This window comes from Corvus hawaiiensis, chromosome 1 (assembly GCF_020740725.1).
Source record: "Corvus hawaiiensis isolate bCorHaw1 chromosome 1, bCorHaw1.pri.cur, whole genome shotgun sequence".
Lineage (NCBI taxonomy): Eukaryota > Metazoa > Chordata > Aves > Passeriformes > Corvidae > Corvus > Corvus hawaiiensis.
This window is the reverse complement of record NC_063213.1, coordinates 23,109,995-23,128,371: the sequence shown is the minus strand read 5'-3', so window position 1 is coordinate 23,128,371 and position 18,377 is coordinate 23,109,995. Positions and strand designations below refer to the sequence as shown.

The following is an 18,377-nucleotide window of genomic DNA, read 5'->3' as shown; positions in this document are numbered from 1 at the left end:
TTGTCATGACCATGTTTTGTATGCCTTTGCAGTGGGGAGACATCAACTCTAAAATTATGCCAGTCTGAAATAACTTACTACAAGTCTAGACTATCTTTATCAAAGTAAGTGGAGTACAGAGGAAAGCTCTTGCGAGGACAAAGGTTGTTATTCTTTTGCATAGTAGGAGACTAAAAGTATTAACTTGCACTGGGACTTGACACCAAGGTATCTAAACTTGGAGTTGGTAAGTGTTGCAAGGAACAGGGCAAGGAAGTTTAGTTGCTCCTTATTAATTTTCAGGTACTAGAATGACATGTACACATTCTTTCATTTGAAATGAATGAAAATTTGTCTTCCAGTTAAAAGCCAATTTGTCTAATTAATATTCTTACTGAATTGCATGGCTTTTAAACCTTGCACTGTGGGAGACTGAGATAACTGGAGAAGACAGTTCCTTTTAAAGTCAAGCATTGTCATCTTACTGGTTCATAAGCTATAATGTATGTTTATTAAGACCTACAGCAGCGATTTCATTTGATAGATTGTGCCAGTAGTGGCTTTTGTTTCTGAAGGCTGGTGGACATTTGAGTAATTTTTGAGATCACTGGTCAGGGAACTATTTATCTCTTGACACTGAGTTGAGGATTTATGTGGTAGTGACCTGTGAGCTGATTAAAGTTGTACGCTGGATTAGCATTAGCACAGTGTTTTTCATACATTTTGCAGCATTAATATGTTATCTGTTAAACTGGGATTGTCAAATTTATTCTGTGTATTTACGCCTGTAAAAATTTCTAGTCTATTATGAGCGCTTGCTATTTAGCACCTGCAATAAATACATTTAGACTAAAAGTTTCAAGTTGAGTGTTTTAAAAAACAAGTCCTGGAATTCATTCTCTGTCATTTAACTAAACAGAACTTGATTCTCAGAAGTACTGAAAAGCTGTTCTGAATTCAGTAAAAGCGCTGAAATTCATGCATGGGTTAAAATCCTGAGGATCAAGTCAGAGGGAGTAGAAAAAAGGGCAGATCAGAGAACTTTCCCACAGAGAAAGAAAAGAGAAATCCAGAAAGATGTGATCAAGAACAAAAGCACCAAGCAACTGTATAAGTCATCCTGATGATTATGTGTATTTCTTCAGATGATGCTGCTGAAAGTTAGTTCATATTCATTCCTTTAAAAGGCAATGTTTCATCCTTTATTCCTGCTGTAGATTGTGGGGATTATTTACATCTCAATTTATTTCTCAGCTCATTGGCCATAATTAAAAATGGAATTTGGTACTCTCCAGAGTCCTTGCTGGAGACTTTCACCTTTTAGAAGAAAGGGGATTAAATGTGATGATTTATTGAGCTCATGTACAGCCCCCTGTACTGTGGCACAGAGCCAAAAGAAAGCTGAAATTATATCCAGTCCGGCATCCACTTGCACCATGAGTAGAATAAATCCTATCCCTTGATGAAAACTCTGTCTTGTTCCAGCCAAATTTGCTTGAATTCCTGATGTGTGTGGGCTCTTGTTAGCTTAAGGTTAGAGAAAGCAGTGGCTGCCTGCCAAGGCAATGTGCCTTTAGGATGTTGGACTTGATATTTGTGTGTTGTCATGATATGCCTTAGGCCATGCCTATGAAAAGTGCCAAAAATTATTTCTTACAGTTATCACACTCCATCTTCAAGAGGGAATTGGAAATGATGTTCAGAATCACAGATGTGACATTTGATCACTGCTCTTTGGTTACTTTTCAGATTTTTAGGGCTTTTTGGTACTAAAGTCAAACAGAAATACAGTCATAAATCTGGCAGAAGCTTTGCTTTCTTACTTGTTACTCCTCTGCTAAATCAGAGAAAAAAAAAGGAAGAAATATGTGGCCATGTACAGTTACTTCCACAACATCCAAAAATTTCTTTGAGATGATTGTTCTGTGAGAGGAGATAGCAAGCCTTTGTTATCACATTTGCTAGGATAAGCTTTCAGGACCATGATATGTCTTAAAACATTTTTAGGTGCCTTGTTGCTTTCATAGATGCTCTTAAAAGTGTGCTGTTTTTTGACTGTGAGTTCTTTGTCTTTGCTAAGTACTAATGAGGGATCATCCTGTAATACTCTTGGTAAAAACCTAGCTTATTCATACCAAAGCACCTTTGTCTTCAACTCAGAGGGATGTCATGCAATGTGCCTCACAGGAAAAGAGAAAAGATCCTGATGAAAGGATGCAGATGGCTAGGTCTCTTTCTGTTGCAGGAAGGGATACTGGCAGAAGGGACTAAATGTATTGATTTCTGCAAAAGCCTTATTGCAAAAATTTCTGATGTCCAGAACGAAATCTGGTCTGAAAAAGAGAAGGGAGAAAACCCTACTACCCTAGAGAAAACACTTATAAGAGCATAAGATTACTGATGGCAAACCCAGCTTCAGGACCCCAATTCCAATGCAGGCACAGTGAAAACTTGCACCAGTTCAGTGACTCCAGTCTGTGCAGATTGGGTATTTATTACTATTACTCACTGAACCCTAGTTGCATAGTTGTTTCTGTTCATAATTTGAACTCCTTGTATATTACACTTGTTGTAGTGTCCTTCAAACATTTTTTTCAATTACTGAAGCTGTGCTATGATTTGCCAAGTTTGTTTTTTCAGGGCTCAGAAATGTCTTTAGCCTACACCACTTCCTCAGCATAGCAGCCTTGTGGTGTCAAACGGTGATTACATGTAAAAGCTGCTTGTGGAAATCAAATCCCTTGACAAATCCAGTTCACTAGGGTCATCCAACTTCTGCAAAAAAAATGTGTAGTTTCCTTGATTTGAAGGATTCTCATTGAACCTTTTGATTTCCTCTTAGAAATCAAGAATACTTAAAAGCAATATGTGGGCTGTGTCATCAATATATGGTTCAACACAGGAAGCAATACATTTGGGTAGACTGAAAGAGAAAGAAACTGGTCATATTTCCAGCCTAAAATAGTACTTCTCCAGATTGTGCTTGGCCAAATATTAATTATTCTCTTTATGTGCTGACATCTCTGACAGTCTGTGGTGTACCTGTGAGACAGAACTGTCTTGCCTCTGTCTTACTGAGGATAAATGCCACAGACTGTTGCCTTCATTTTTGAAGGATGTGAGCAGAAGGGACTGAACATGTAGCAAAATTAATAACTGGGTATCATTCATAATTTTATCCTTACTTAAAGATGAGTATGTGAAATGTATTTCCCAGGGCTGTGGTGATGGAAAATTCACAATTTCATCACTAAAACGAAGCAGAACACCAGCAAACCATAAAGGCACACTCCAACCTTCATCAAAGTCAATAGGAAACTTACCTTTCAACTTTAAAGGGCATTGGACTGAACCCTGCAAACCATATTAAAACACGTAGAAGTGATTAAGTACTTATTCTTCCCATACTGCAGTAATAAAGCTACAAAAATGATAGGTGGATTTTAATTTAACCCTCTGCGTACATTTTTATTGTTCTGTGTTTACATAGTTGGTTGCATATGGTTGGATGAGGTGGCAATTTGCCTGATGATTTGTGTTTGACTGTCGCTGTATGGCATGCTCTTTTATAGTCTTGTTTCTTTGTATATGAAGTCTTCTCGTAGGCTGTGCTTTTCTGTGAGAGCAAAGCTAGCAGCTTCTGTGAGTTGTAGTGTTGTTATGTAGTAGTCTCAGTATGGTACGATTCCTACCTGGGGATGGGACTGAGGAAAGGGGCTGCAGGCATGAGTGTCTCTCCTGCTGAGAGGACTAACAGTGCTGCAGAACATGCATAGTTCTTTTTATGGGACTGGGAAGCAGTCAAGCTATCACCACTGCTGCTGTGTCTGTAGTTGATCGGTGTTCTTTACCAAGAAAGCACAAATCGCTCCAAGCAATGTACAGTCTGAACTTCAGAGTACTGGAAGACACTGGTATTAGGGTAGGGAATTTAAGGGCTGGCTGAAGGTGCAAGAGGGTAAATGTCATCCAGCCCGACATCTGCTATTTTTCATCCAACTAACCAATGATTTTGGTTAGCCATTAATCTTTGACTTCAGAGATCTGTGGATAGTCAACATATTGGAGAGAGCAAACGGTTGTCTTGAAACATATCAAACAGGGTGGTCTGAAAGCCAGTTAGTACCCAGGTTTCCCACATCTGGAAGGTGTAATTTTAATGGCATTGCATCTCAATTGCTTCTTGTGGTTGGTGGGCTGTGTTCAGACAAGCCCACTAAGCAGTGCAAGGTAAAGTTGAGAGTTGGCCCATTTGAATGTTTGATTTGCTTACTTATGGGATTTATTTATTGCCTCAATTTCATCTGTGCTGAATTCATGCTATGTTTTTAAGTAACTAAAATTTAAGAGGAATGTTTGCCTATGAAAAGGTAGAGCATTTGCACTTAGGTTTTCTGGTAGATTGGATTTTGGAAGTCCAATCCAAAGTCTGTGAACAGAGCACAATGAGCACTTTGTCCTGGCACAGCAATCTGGATTTAGGCATTGCATGTTGTGACAAATGGTATGAATTTTGTGGCTTGGGCTCCAGCAGCAAGAAAAGACAATCCTTTTGTCCCATTGGCCAAATAATATAGCACCATTTTATACATCTGGTATGAAGCCTACAATAAGCAAATAAAGAAACTGAAAAACTTTCTTCTTTCACAAACTGAAAGTGTTACTGTGCTGAGGATGGGGGAAACTGTCAATTTCACTTTGAGAAACATACTGGAAGATGGATTTTCTTGCATGTCTGTACTCCTATTTTATAGCCACATTAGTACCTTTATTCATCCATTAATTTCACTGATATTGCAAAAAAACAAGAGAAGATGGAGTTTTCTGTTCTTTTAATGAGTGGATCTCACTAGAGATGATCTCAGTCAAAGTCTAGGATTTAGAAACCCCAGAGATTAAGATTATTTGCTCTTTGCTTCTGCAGGAAGAATTTAATTGCTTTCTAATTTATTTTCTTTTTAAAGAAAATATTTTTATTGAAAACCACTTGATTTATAGGAGGGCTAAATATTCCACTGCTTCTGTGTATTGAAAAGTAGGTCCCAAAAAAATAACTTTAAATTTTTTTTTTTTAAACTTCTGACTTGTTCATTGTAATGTGCTTATTCCTGTTTGACCTGGAGAAAGATAAAGGAAGTAGAGAAATCTGTCTGCTGGTTGAATCTGGTTTAATTGCATATTTAATTAAATGATCTAGTTTAATCAAATGTGTAGTTGTAGGTAGAAACTTGCTTGCCTATACACATAGGTGAAATATCTATTTGGTTTCTTGTACAGAAAAGAGTTGAGGACGTCATCTCTCCAATTGTGTTTGAAGCTTCATACAGCCTTGGGGAACATGTGATAGAAAGAGGAAAAGAGGACAAGGAACTACCTGCACTGAAGCCCATTCTTCGCTGGAAGAAAGGACAAAAGATAGCACAAAGAAATCAGGTCAGATTTTGACTACATTATTTCCTAAGAAGGCCTGTGGCTGAACTGACACCACAGGTGGTTCTCAAAGTGGATTGCCAAGCTCTGGGTTGCTTGCATACAAGCAACCCAGAGCTTGGGTTGCTTGTATGGGTTTTTGGGTTTTTGTACAATCTCTACTGTTACTAACTTCATTGCTGCTCTGTTATGTAGTAAAGACTTGTGCCTCCAAGGCTGGACAGCACAAAGTGAGGTCACTTTCTTGTTTCAGGGTGTTTGTGCTGGGAAGGGAAAGATAAGAAAGGTCCTGCTCCTCCTGGCTCTTCCCTTAATGTAGGAGGTTCTTGTGAAAGGCTTGGTCTTGGCCTTCTTTCTAGATTAAGCCTTTATTAGTGCAGAAGGGGATATGGGAACTGTCTGAGGGGAGAGCTATGGGCAGAATAACAAAAAATTTGCCTGGCTCAGCTGTCCTCTTCTCTTGAGGACTTCACATATCCAGTCATGTGGTGAGGGAAACCTGCTCCTGCTGTTATTGTAGGACATACCATGTTAAATAGGATGGTTTTATTTCAGAGAAAGTAAAGTGTAGGTGAAGCCATGTACTTATTAGGATCCTATTTTGCTCCACTGCAATGCCGAGAAGCCCTTCTATCTTTAATTTTGGTGAGAGTAAGAGAATTCCCTTAATGGTGAAACAATCCTCATGTAACAAGTAAATATATTATTATTATTATTACTATTATTATACTTCCTTCTCTCCCCTTTCCTCACAGATTTCCTTCTCTCCCCCTTTCTCTCCCTAAGGGAGTAAAGTGTATGTGTTTATCCCACCTCTCTTGTTCGCCTGTCTTGATCTCACTAGCATCTTTGGAAAATGCAGGCCAATGTTGTGAGGTTTTGACAGCAGTGATCAAGACAATACTTATGAAGCTAATAAACACTTTCAGGGTTCATGAAGAAGGTGCTTATGTTGAGGTGAGAGACTCTGCTAGTGGCCTTTTGAAAGGTTCCCTTTTTAGTAGATGCAGAACTGTTACAGTGGGGATACTGTAACACAATGTATCAAACAAGGAGTCCCGTGGAAAAGAAATATATATCGACGGATTCTTGATAGATGTTTCAGAGAGATGTTTATTTCTCCAGCTGCATGGCTGGAGCTCTGCCGAGGAACTGAGGCAATCATGGGACCCGAGGGTCCTTGCGCGCACAGGGGAACACAAAACAACCAATGGGGAACGAGGCTCCCCAGGGGCAGGGAAACTCTGTGCCTCTCTCCCAGGGCCTCTCTCCCAGGACTACATGGCAGGGGGGAGGGACCCCAACACACAACAGTCTGCCAAGGAAGGAGCCTGCAGGACAATTCAGCCTTCCACTGTGCCAGCACTGGAACATCCAGCTATGAATTCAAGGCTACTCAGTGAAATCAAACTACTTCTGTGGCATGCAAAGCTTCTTGTGTGTCAGAATTGCAGGGTAGTTTAGACTGGAAGGGTCCTCTGTAGATCTAGTTCCTTGCTTAAAGCAGAGCTAACTTAAAAGCTAGATTGAGTTGCTTAGGGTTATAGCCATTCAAGTTCTTTTTCCAAAGGATGCTTATACAGTTATGAGCTACCATTGCTTGTGAATATGAAACTCCCCTCCCCTCCCCTCCCTCCCCTCCTCTCTCCTCCCCCCTCCTCCCCGCCATTTTTTTAGCCATGAAAAGTCTGTCTAGAGTAAATGGTTTGATCTGGTTTTTAACCTTAAGTTAATTTTCTATTGACATGATAGCATCATCATTTGTATCATTACTTTCTGATTCGTCTCATAAGGTCCCTGAATACTACTTTAAAAAAATAGTAACTGTTTTATTTGATTCATTATATAACCAAGTGCTTTGAACTGTATTGGGTTATAATCCTTGTATTTTAAGGCATGATTTTTTATTCAAGTATGCTTTATTTTTATAAATTTGTGAATGAAAGATGCATTCAAGAATGACTTATTTTTATGAAGAGGGATTGTGGGGCTGTTGTGTATATGAATTTTGTATTGTTACAACAATATGATGGGAATTTGTGGAGAACTTTGGAACTTGCACACTGCTGTAAACCTGAGTGTTACATGAACAAAGCTGCTTGTATTCTTTACTAATCGGCTTCAACTCAAAAGGTCACATCTTGCCCTGCAGGCAAGTCTCGAATCAATGTTAAAATACCTAAATACTGAGGTTATAGAGCAGGGACAAAAATATGTTGAGAATTTCTCTGACTTGTTTTCTTTTGCAATTTGGATGGGAGGGAACCAGCTTAACAATCCCTTTTCATTCCTTTCCCAGATGTTGTTCACTTAGCTTAGTAAGAAAAGGATTTTGACACTGGGTGTGCTGGCAAGTGTACTTTCAGCTAAGGAAGTGGTAAGAGCTTCAGAGTTAGTGTGGCAGTCATGGTGACAAAGCCCACATGGAGTAGCCTTAGGGCATGGTGCTGGTGTCCTCAAAGACTTAAGTTCATGGGAAAACTGGGACGTAGCGTTCTCTTTCAGCAGTCTTATTATCTTGTAAGTAAAAATTATTTTAAAAGGCCAAAAGGGACAGTAGGAACCAAAGTTAATACAATAAAGGATTTACATTTTCAAAGAATCTAATGATTATGGAGGAACCTTACATTTTGGAAGTCCAATTCAAGATTCTTGTGTTTTCTGTTTTCAGAAGATATGACACAGGTGAGGTCAGGTAGACAAAATTAGTGTTAATGTTAGTACTAGTGTCATTCAATATAGCTAGGTGTTGTTTTCAAAAGCCCTAGATCTTGTTGATTCAGTAAGAAGCGACTTTCCATTAGTCTCTTTGTTGCCTCCCAAATCGAGTTTCTACCTTCATCCACAGGAAAAAGCTAGTAAGTCTTCTTGCTTCAGGGAAATTATTGTGTGTTTAGAACTTGGTTTGGCTTAGTTCTTTGTAAATGGTTTGTACTATAACATTTATTTTTGTATACCCACTGTATAAATACGTGTCAACCAAGAAGGAGAAAGCTCTCCCGCCAAATACAGTGGGAATTTTTTCTTAGTATTATCCAGTAATGTATCTTAGAGTTCAAAACGTGATAGGCTAGAATTATGCCTGTTCTAAATACTGTAATAAAATCACCAGCTATTATGCGGATGAAGATACCATTTTGTTTTAGGAACATATCCTGAGTAGATTTAGTTGTGTCACTGTCTTCAGGTCTTTGTGAGTGCCAAAACTGTTTGTTAGTTAAAAGAAGAGACGGAAAATGTCTACAACCTTCTGTTCCTACTGTGCCACTGACTTGCAGTGAAAATTTGTGTCCAGTGTTGCACTCCTGGGTGAATGAGACTGCATGTTTCTTGGATGAACTTCACCTTTTTAAAGCAGACGTCTGTTTTTTTGAAATACTTGTGTTTGAATAGCTGGTTAAGTAAATAAATTAGCTTGGTGGGTAGGCATGAGAGAGTATAGAAGGATTTTCATGGAGCTGATTTATGGACACATCTAGTGATTTTTGGTTTGCTGCACAAATAATGTCATTCTGTATTTTAAAACATGCACATGCACCTCAATCTCATATTAAGAACAAAGAAATAATAGATCTGGACAGGATGAAATACAGTCTCCATACATGCAGCATGGTCCAGTTCTGTCAGTGGTGTCTTCTCCAGAGCAGAGATCCCTGTATGCTTTCTTGAGTCAGGTCATGTCACTGTCTTCAAGCTGAGCTGTGCCCACGACATTTCTTGGCATTGGAATGACATCTTTATTCTGCCAAGCTGTTGTAATGGCTCTTGGCATGATTTTAACCTATGCCAACTACTGCAGACCATTCCTATGCATGCGTCAGGAGTTAGGATGCTCCTGTTTTGGAGGCCAGGGCAATTCAATTTACTGGTGCAGCTGAAGCCTGAGTAACTTAATACAGCTGTCAGTAGTTGGGTAGGTGGTACATTTGAAGATTAATTGGCTTATACCTAGGCACACTGGAAATCCCTGGGAGACTGAGTTCCTTATGAAATATCTTGCCACAAAACTCCTTCCTCCTTGACAGGGCAAGATCCCAAATTATATTTTGCATTTATTTTTGCAGAGATCCACCATGGGCTACCCTTCCTGCCTAATTGCAATTATTTGGTTGGAGTGGGATTGCTGAAAGCAATTTATATTCCTCCCTCTGCCATCCCTTCAGCAGTGTCTCTTTTGCTCTTGATGAATTTAGTCAGCTCAAATAGGAGACAAATGATTACATTTGGCTTAGATGGCTTGAGAAGTGGCAATGTGCTAGTCTTGAGCTAGCCCAGAGTCTTCCTCTCAGTGAAATGGATGAATTCTCCTGTAGTTTTCCTCAGTTGGAGAAGTTTGGTTTACAATCTTCCCCAGCCTGTACCAACTGCATGGGGTTGTTCTGACCAAGGTGCAGGACCCAGCACTTGGTCTTGTTAAACCTTATGCCATTGGCCTCGGCCCATCGATCCAGCCTGTCCAGATCCATGTGCAGAGCCCTCCTATCCTCTAGCAGATCAACACTCCCTCCCAACATGGTGTTGTCCACAAACTTACTGAGGGTTCACTCGATCCCCTTGTCCAGATCATCAGTAACTATATTTAACAGGACTGGGCCCAATAGTGGAGACCTGGGGGACCCCACTAGTGACTGGCCGCCAGCTGGAGGCAGCACCATTCACCACCACTCTCTGGGCCTGGCCATCCAGCCAGTTCTTAACCCAGAAAAATGTGCACCTGTCCAAGCCATGGGCTGCCAGCTTTTCAAGGATTATGCTGTGGGAGACAGTGTCAAAGGCTTTGCTGAAGTCCAGGTAGACACATCCACAGCCTTCCCCTCATCCAGCAGGCAGGTCACCTGGTCATAAAAGGGGATCAGGTTGGTCAGGCAGGACCTGCCTCTCCTAAATCCATGCTGGCTGGGTCTGATCCCCAGGCTATCTTGTAGGTGCCATGTGATCACACTCAAGATGAACTGTTCCATAATCTTGCTGGGCACTGAGGTCAGGCTGACAGGTCTGTAGTTTCCTGGATCCTCTTTTTGGCCCTTCTTACGGGTGGGCGTCACACTGGCGAGCTTCCAGTCATCTGGGACCTCTCTGGTTAGCCAAGACTGATGACAAATGATGGAGAGCAGCTTAGTGAGCTCTTCCGCCAGCTCCCTCATCACGCTGGGATTGATTCCATCTGGTCCCATAGACTTGTGAGTAGCGAAGTGGGTCAGCAGGTAAATAACTTCTTCCTCCTGGATTACAGGGGATCAATTCTGCTCCCTGTTTCTGTCTACCAGCTTAGGGAGCTGGTTGCCATGAGGATAACTACTCTTACAGTTAGAGAATGATGCAAAGAAGGCGTTAGGCACCTCAGCCTTTTCCTCATCCTTGGTGACTGTGATCACCTTGCATCCAATAAAGAATGGTGATTCTCACTGGCCTTCCTTTTGTTGTTCATGTATTTATAAAATCATTTCTATTATCTTTTACAGCAGTGGCCAGATTAAGTTCTAGCTGGGCTTTCACCTTCCTAATTTTCTTTCTACATGACATAATGACATTCATGAAGCCTTCCTGAGTTGTCTACCATTTCTTTCAAAGGTCATAAACCCAAGTTCCAGTGAAAGCTCCCTGTTCAGCCAGGCTGGTCTTCTTCTCCAGTTCGTCTTTGGGCACATAGGGAGGGCCTTTTCCTCTTCACCTTTAAGACTTCCTTCTTAAAGTATGTCCAGCTTTCCTGGACCCCCTTCTTATTAAGGATTGTTTCCTAGGGGGCTCTCTGAACCAGTGTCCTGAGTAGGCCAAAGTCCATCCTCCTTAAGTCCAAGGTAGAGGTTTTGCTTACCCCATTCCTTACTTCACCAAGAATTGATTACTCTATCATTTCATGGCCACCGTGCCAAAGATGTCATCTGACCACCACATTTCCCACCAGCCCTTCTCTGTAAACAGCAGGTCCAGCAGGGCACCCCCCTTGTTAAGCTCACTTACCAGCTGTGTCAGAAAGTTGTCTTCCACACGCTCCAGGGACCTCCTAGACAGCTTTCTCTCCACTGTGTTGAGTTTCTGGCAGACATCCCACAAGTTAATGTCTCTCACAAGAACAAAGGCTAGGGATCATGAAATATCAGTCAGCCTCTCACAGAATAGTTCATCCATCCCTTCATCCTTGTTGGGCTGTCTGTAACAGACTCTCATCAGGATGTCTGCCTTGTTGGCCTTCCCCCTGATTCTTACCCATAGATACTCAACCTTGTCATCATTATCCTTGAGCTCTATACAGTTGAAACACTCCCTAATGTACAGAGCCACACCATCATATCTTTTTCCTTGCCTGTCATAGAATCATAGAATCGTCAAAGTTGGAAGAGACCTTTAAGATCATCAAGTCCAGCTATCAACCCAGTACTACCACTGTAACCCCTAAACCACTAAACAACATCACCCAGTGCCAGATCCAGATAATTCTTAAACACCTCCAGAGATGGTGACTCTACCACAGCCCTGGGCAACCTTTTCCAATGCCTGACCACCCATTTTCTAACATCTAATCTGAATCTCAGCTGTCTCATCTTAAGGACATTTCCACTGCAGGCACAGCAGAAGAGACCAGTCCCCACCTCACTACAGTGTCCTTTCAGGTGGTTGTAGAGAGCAATGAGGTCCCTCCTGAGTCCGCTCTTCTGGAGAATGAACAACCCCAGCCCCCTCAGCCATTCCTCATAAGACATGTTTTCCAGACCTTTCACAAGTTTGTTGCCCTTCCTTGGACACGCTCCAGTACCTCAATGTCCTTTCTAGAGTGAGAGGCCCAGAACGGAGCACAGCACTCGAGGTGTGGCCTCACCAGTGCTGAGGGTGATCACTGCTCTGGTCCTGCTGGCTGCACTGTTCTTCACAGAGGCCAGGATGCCATGAATCTTCTTGGCCACCTGGGCACACTGCTGGCTCATATTGAGCCAACTGTTAACCAGCACCCCCAGGTCCCCTTCTGCTGAACAGCTCTTGAGCCTCTCCTCCCCAAGCTTGTAGGGCTGCATGGGCTTGCTGGGACCCAAATGCAGCACCCAGCATGTCCCCTTATTGAACCTTATGCCATCCTCAGCCTGTTGATTGAGTCTGTCCCCATCTGTCTACAGAGAGCAGATCAGCACTCCCACCCAATTTGATGTTTCCTGCAAATTGACTGAGGGTACATTCTATGCCCTCATCCAGATCATCAATAACTATATTAAGAAGGACCGTCCCTAAAAGTGAGCCCCAGGGAGCACCACTAGTGACTGGCCACCAACTGGATTTAGCTTCATTCACCACAACTCTCTGGGTCCAGCCGTACAGCCAGTTTTTTACCTATTGAAGATTCCACCTTCTGAAGTGCTTGTAGCCATGAATTGCAGCACTCCAGTCTTGTGAGTCATCCCACTTCATTTCCGTGATGGCAGCTACATCATAGCTTTTGTGCTGCACAGTGGCTTCCAGCTTCTCTGGTTTGTTATGCATACTGTGTGCTTCGGTGTAGGTGCACTTCAGCTGGGCTATTGATTTCATCTCCAGCAGTGGTATGCTGCCCCTAGGCTCATCTCTAATGAGCCTGGTCTTATTCCCTTCCTTCTTCAAGCATAATGCTCTGATGAAGTCTGCGTGGACCTGAGGGAGCCTGATAGTTAACCTTCATCCCCTGCACCATGTGGTGCCAGCACACTGGTTTCACTCCCCTAGTATTGCTGCCTTTGTCACGTGTTCACTCCGCCACTCAGGGATATTGTGGAAATAATGTATTCTCATTTTATCCGGCACATCTGATGAAATCCTGGAACATTTCTCACAGTAATAATTGCTCTTCTAGTGGGAATTTAAATCAGCCATTTTGTGTTTGGCTCAGCAACATATGAAAATGAACTGTTTCCATGAGTAATATAGTAAAGGATGGCAGGCCTCAAAATAATCGGTTTATGTTTCTTAATCTGTGGTCAGTAGACATGTACGTAATAGCTTTATTTTTCAGGCAACTTGAAGGTTTAAAATCAAAATAAATTCAGGTCTAAAATCAGGCTCCTGTATTTATGCGCATTGATGAAATTGGTTGTAAAGCTACAAACAGAAAATACTTCCTAGAAAAGTTAGTGAGATTTGCTTACAGCTCAGCATTTGAAAATTGGATCATAAATCCTGGTTTCTAAATAAGAGCCAGGAATCCAACTTTACCAGATAACATGTTTATAACCAGATAGCATCAATATCTAAAAAGTAAAGAATTATTAGAATAACAAGCCCCCTTATTTAATTGTTTTTGTGTTACTAGCATGATCTAATTGCTAAATCATCTCTGCACATACCATAGGGTTTGGTGACAATTTACAGGAAACCAGTGTAGAGATTGAAATACTATATTCTTAATCCAGATTATTTTGCATAACCAAAGTATTCCTGCAGAAGTTCATGGCACAATTTATGAAATTAAAGGAATGGATCCTCAGATACCAAAGACCGACTCTGCTACCTTTTAAGGGGTGCTATCTGAACCTTTTGTAGACTGATGTGTGAGGAAGTTGTTAAATATCTGATCTAGAGAGAATCACTGTTCTCTTTTCCAGTCCATAAAATATTTTCAAGGGTTCTTTTGAGAATTCTGTTTCTCCCCTTCTCTTCAAACAATGACCCTCAGCTGTGACTTTCCTTTTCTGTGAAAAGATAGGCAGAACTCTCACTAGAATAGTGCTGGCAACCTCTCAAAGTCTTGATTGTACATTTTGGCTACAACCTGAAATTTCCATGTGCTTTCCTGAATTTTGGTAGGTTGGATATTTTGAAATGCTTTTTCCCCCTTAATTTATTGAAAGACTTCCAGTATTTTCTATGGGCTGGAGAGGCACAGGAGATTTTTATTTTTTATGTTTCCTGTTCTCTTCCCTACTTCCAGAAACATAGATTTGTTTAATTTTAGATAGCCATTGAAAGAAAGTGAAATCAACTTAGTAAGCCTGTTTTGAAATCACAGATCACCTTCCTCAGAGCACAGGGCTCTGACCAGCTAAAGCCAGGCTCTTTTTTACTTGTTTTGCCTCCTAGCAGCTTTCAGTAGAGTCCACTACCAGCAAGAAGGAAAAGGAGATTATCTACATGCCCAATACCCAGCAGCTTTATGCTTAGGATACAGGAACTAGAGATTTATCCCTCTCCTACCTTCTACGTTTAGCCCTGGCCTTTACCACAAGATGTGGAATTTAGTCCTTACACCTCTCTTCAAGAGCCATAATGAACACAAAGGTACTTCCTTTGAGGCCCTAATCTGACTATATGTAGACATATTCCCTCCCTGATCAGCTCTAGATCTCTCTTTACTGTATGTTTGATTGTGTACAGATATGTATATTCACTTTTTATAATGAGTGTACTTTAATGTAGGCTTTTTGACCTACCCCCTGGAGGACATGGGTGCCATCCATCTTTTCTAACCCCTCAGGGTTAGAAAAGAAATATCTGTCACATTACTGGACCTCCCAAAGAGCACAATCTTTTTTTACTCAGAGATCTCGCCACGCAGAATTTGAGAAAACCATGTTTGTTAAGGAGGTTTGGTGACTTGGTGCGAACTGCTCTTGAACAATTTCCCATAGCTGCTGGGTTCTGTGCAGCAGTGGAGAGAGTGCCGAGAGGAATCGTGAACCCTGGAAATGCTGGGGTTTGTCTCTGCTTTGCGGTACATCTGGTGATAGCAGGAAGTCTGACAGACTCATTGAGAATGCACTTTACACTAGTTTTGTGTTTATACAGTGAAGATGTGTCTTAGAAGAATTGAGGTTATCCTGTCCCTGTTATTGAGTACACAAACACCTATTTTTCTTGTGGAAAGGCTAGACAAATATGTGGGGGCCTTGAGATAAGAGATGCAGCTGTGTTTCTCAGGCAATTTTTGCCCTGAGTTCCACCCCCCTGCACCATCCTCCTCAATTTTTCATGTATGTATTTCTTATGTAAGGAAGCTTCCTGGCCATCTCTGATATACGTATTCAAATCTGTGAGGTACTTGATACAGTGTTAGTGGAATACCATTAGACTTCATAAAACCACTGTTCAGAATTGCTCCTCTTCACTTTGGGTAACAGTAACAGCAAAAATTCGGAATTTCTTCCACAGTTAGTTTCACCCTACTTTCTTTTTTCAGTTATGGATAACGCATACAACTCATGGGTTACCTTCTTCAACAATTTTAATATTTAAAGAGCTCTATAAATCCTCATAACTGGTATTGCAAAGCTGCAACCACTTTAAAGATTGCTGAGAGTTAAAATTAGTGGTGATATTGTAGTAGGATCTGCACTGTATCCCAGGAATGAACTCCTGCTTTAACAACATGCAGTGTTGAGTTAGGTACGGTGTCTGACCCAAAGAAATTGAAGCTCAAGTAGACCAAGTAAGGGCACAGTAACAATATATAAGCAGTGTTCACAAATGTTATGATGCCTTAAAGTGTGTTTACTTCTTAATTGTTTAGGAGGGATTTAAACAGCCAGAAATTAGTCAACCTGAAAGGTAGAAGTGACAAAAGGGTAGGGAAGGAAAGGCTCAAGTTAGCAGAGAAGAAACTGGAGGAAATAGACTGTGAGAAGATGGAGGGTTGAGACTCTAGAAAACATACAAAATGGGAAGGTGGAGTAGAGTCATGGTAGACCACGGAAATAGTGGAAAATAGCAAAATAGTCCAGAGATGTCATTAGCCTGGAACTGGGCTGCTGAATCAGTTGTGCCTCCATCCGTGGGTCCTAGGAGCCTGTTGGACTGGAAATCCAGACCAGCCAGCTGCTTTGAGCTGAGAGAGCTCCCCCCAAACCTGAACAGGTTCAAGATCCTCAACAGAAGCAAACAGTTCACATCTACACAGCTGCGGATCTTGGAACTCACCATCCTTATTTCTTTCTCCCAGTGCAGTGTTCTGTAGAAACCTGGGTGTCTATGACATAAGGAAATACACCCAATGTATTTCAAAGTAGCTTGCTCTCTAGTACATGTTATGCTGGAAGAGATACATGCTCTGCAATTTTATAAAATGAAGTATTTGTTCATTCTTTCTGAATAATGATAGCTATAGATTTAGTAAGAAAATTCAAGGATTATTAGGTAGTTGCTTAAATGTACTTACAGTATTTTTTACTTTGAAAAGTAGAGATATTTTGTTTGCTGTGTTCACTTTGCCAAGATTTCTGCAATTCAAACAGAGAAACTGACAGACCAGAATTTTTTTACAGTTTATTATTCTTTCTCCTCTGAGGGTTACCAAGCGGTCTTTCCTATGTATAACTGCTACAGTGGCTTGAGGATTAATTCTGAGGACTTTTGAAACTATACCTCTGAAATGTGCCATGTTTGAGAGGGAAGCCTAGTGCCAGTTCCTGTCTCGGGCTTGTTCTTGTCCTTTGGCTGTGGTAGTCTTTATTAAGGAGGAAGGGTAAATTCAGTCCTCGTTTGTAAATGCCCAAAGAATTCCACTTCTGAGATTCTGAGAAAGCAAAAGGTAGGGAAGAAAAATGAAAGAGCAAAGTAAATAGCCCGGATGAGCTGGCCACCTTCTGCCTTCTTCTTTTGCAACACTGTACAACCTACAACATAGTATGATATCTGTTAGTCAAACTGATGCCTTAAAGAACCTGGAAATAAAACAACATGCTTTTGAGAAAATATTAGTATAGGAGGTAATATAAAGGCTGGCCTTTATTGGATGCCTCCAGGGGCAGGTATGGAAAATGCCCACCCCACCATGGGGTGAAAACAGTTTTATAAGTTTAGCAAATTAGCCTAACTGACAAAATTTCCCAATTAGAGACATAAGTGGTGAGGTAATTCCCCTCCAGTTCAACCCTTTTCTAAATCCTCCCCGCTTAGATAGGAACTAAACTTTGTTTATGAAAATGTGTCTTGAAGACCTGGTTTCAACCTTTGCTCCCTGGAAGAACCAAGATAGGATAGGGGCCTTGGACCCCCCAGCTTGGAGCCTCTGGAATGTGTTTTGTCTTTCTGCCTATCAGGGAAGGGAAAAGGTAAGGAAAAGTACCGGGGCTAGCTAGGAACTATGTAACTATACAACAATAGAGCTATATATATATATATGAAGGAAATAGAAAAGAGGCAAAAATAATTTTGGCATCACAACAACAATTAACTTCATAAAGGTCCACTCCTTTTTGGGGAGCTCAAACAGCTTAGATAAAGGAGAACAAGCTGCCTGCTTAGTCAAGAACCTTCCTGGACAGCAAAGGACTAGAAGTCTCTATGCCCTCTGGGCCTAAGGTTCAAGTCTTTTTCCAGTCCTGATACAGTTGGGCAGAGCTCTTAAAAAATGTACTAATTCAGTATGGTTTGGATTTTTTGCCTTCTCAGTCTCTCCAACCCAATCTGACCATTGTGTGTGTCCTGCACAGATTTTCCCTGTCCTTGTGTTTATGATTGAAATATATTTACTTTGGTAATAAAAGTCATGAAGCGTGTAGAAAGGAATATTCACATTAAAGGAGAAGATCAGTGTATTGTCAGATTTCCTAGCTGAACAGTGTTGGTAGCATTCGTATTGGGTGTTTGAATATTTGGTAAGCTGAAGAGCATTACAACTCTGAAAGAATGAGTCCTCCAGCCTGAAAAGTCTAGCCTTATGTTTAGAAAGGTATTGGTCTGTGGTCTAAACAGCAGGGGAAAGTAACCATGATCTTGATGGCATCTGGGTTTCTTCAATGCTAGGAGCATGTTCCTATTCTCTTCTTTCACTTTCTGGTGGCTGCCTTGTTTAGCCACGGCAAACTACTGCAGTGATTTGCATAGGTTCATAGACTTTTCATGTATGCCCTTTCTTTTTGCCACTTAAATAGTATGCCCATATGTTGTCCCTTCATAGTTCCTAGCTTTATCAATCTGTTACATTTCCTCAGTATTAACAGAGTTCACAAGATTGACAATGATTTCATTATTTGAGAGCATCACTGCTACATAACAGTCTTTGTAATTTTCTG

General features: G+C 41.1%; 1 protein-coding gene across 1 annotated transcript in view; it reads left to right on the top strand.

Moving 5' to 3' along the window:
• ITGA9 (integrin subunit alpha 9) overlaps window positions 1–18,377 on the top strand; it is a 244,048-nt gene that overhangs the window by 108,682 nt on the left and 116,989 nt on the right. Inside the window, exon 16 of the mRNA XM_048296306.1 lies at window positions 5,257–5,412. Coding sequence (XP_048152263.1) covers window positions 5,257–5,412 — 156 coding nt within the window. The remainder of the gene's footprint in view (window positions 1–5,256; window positions 5,413–18,377) is intronic.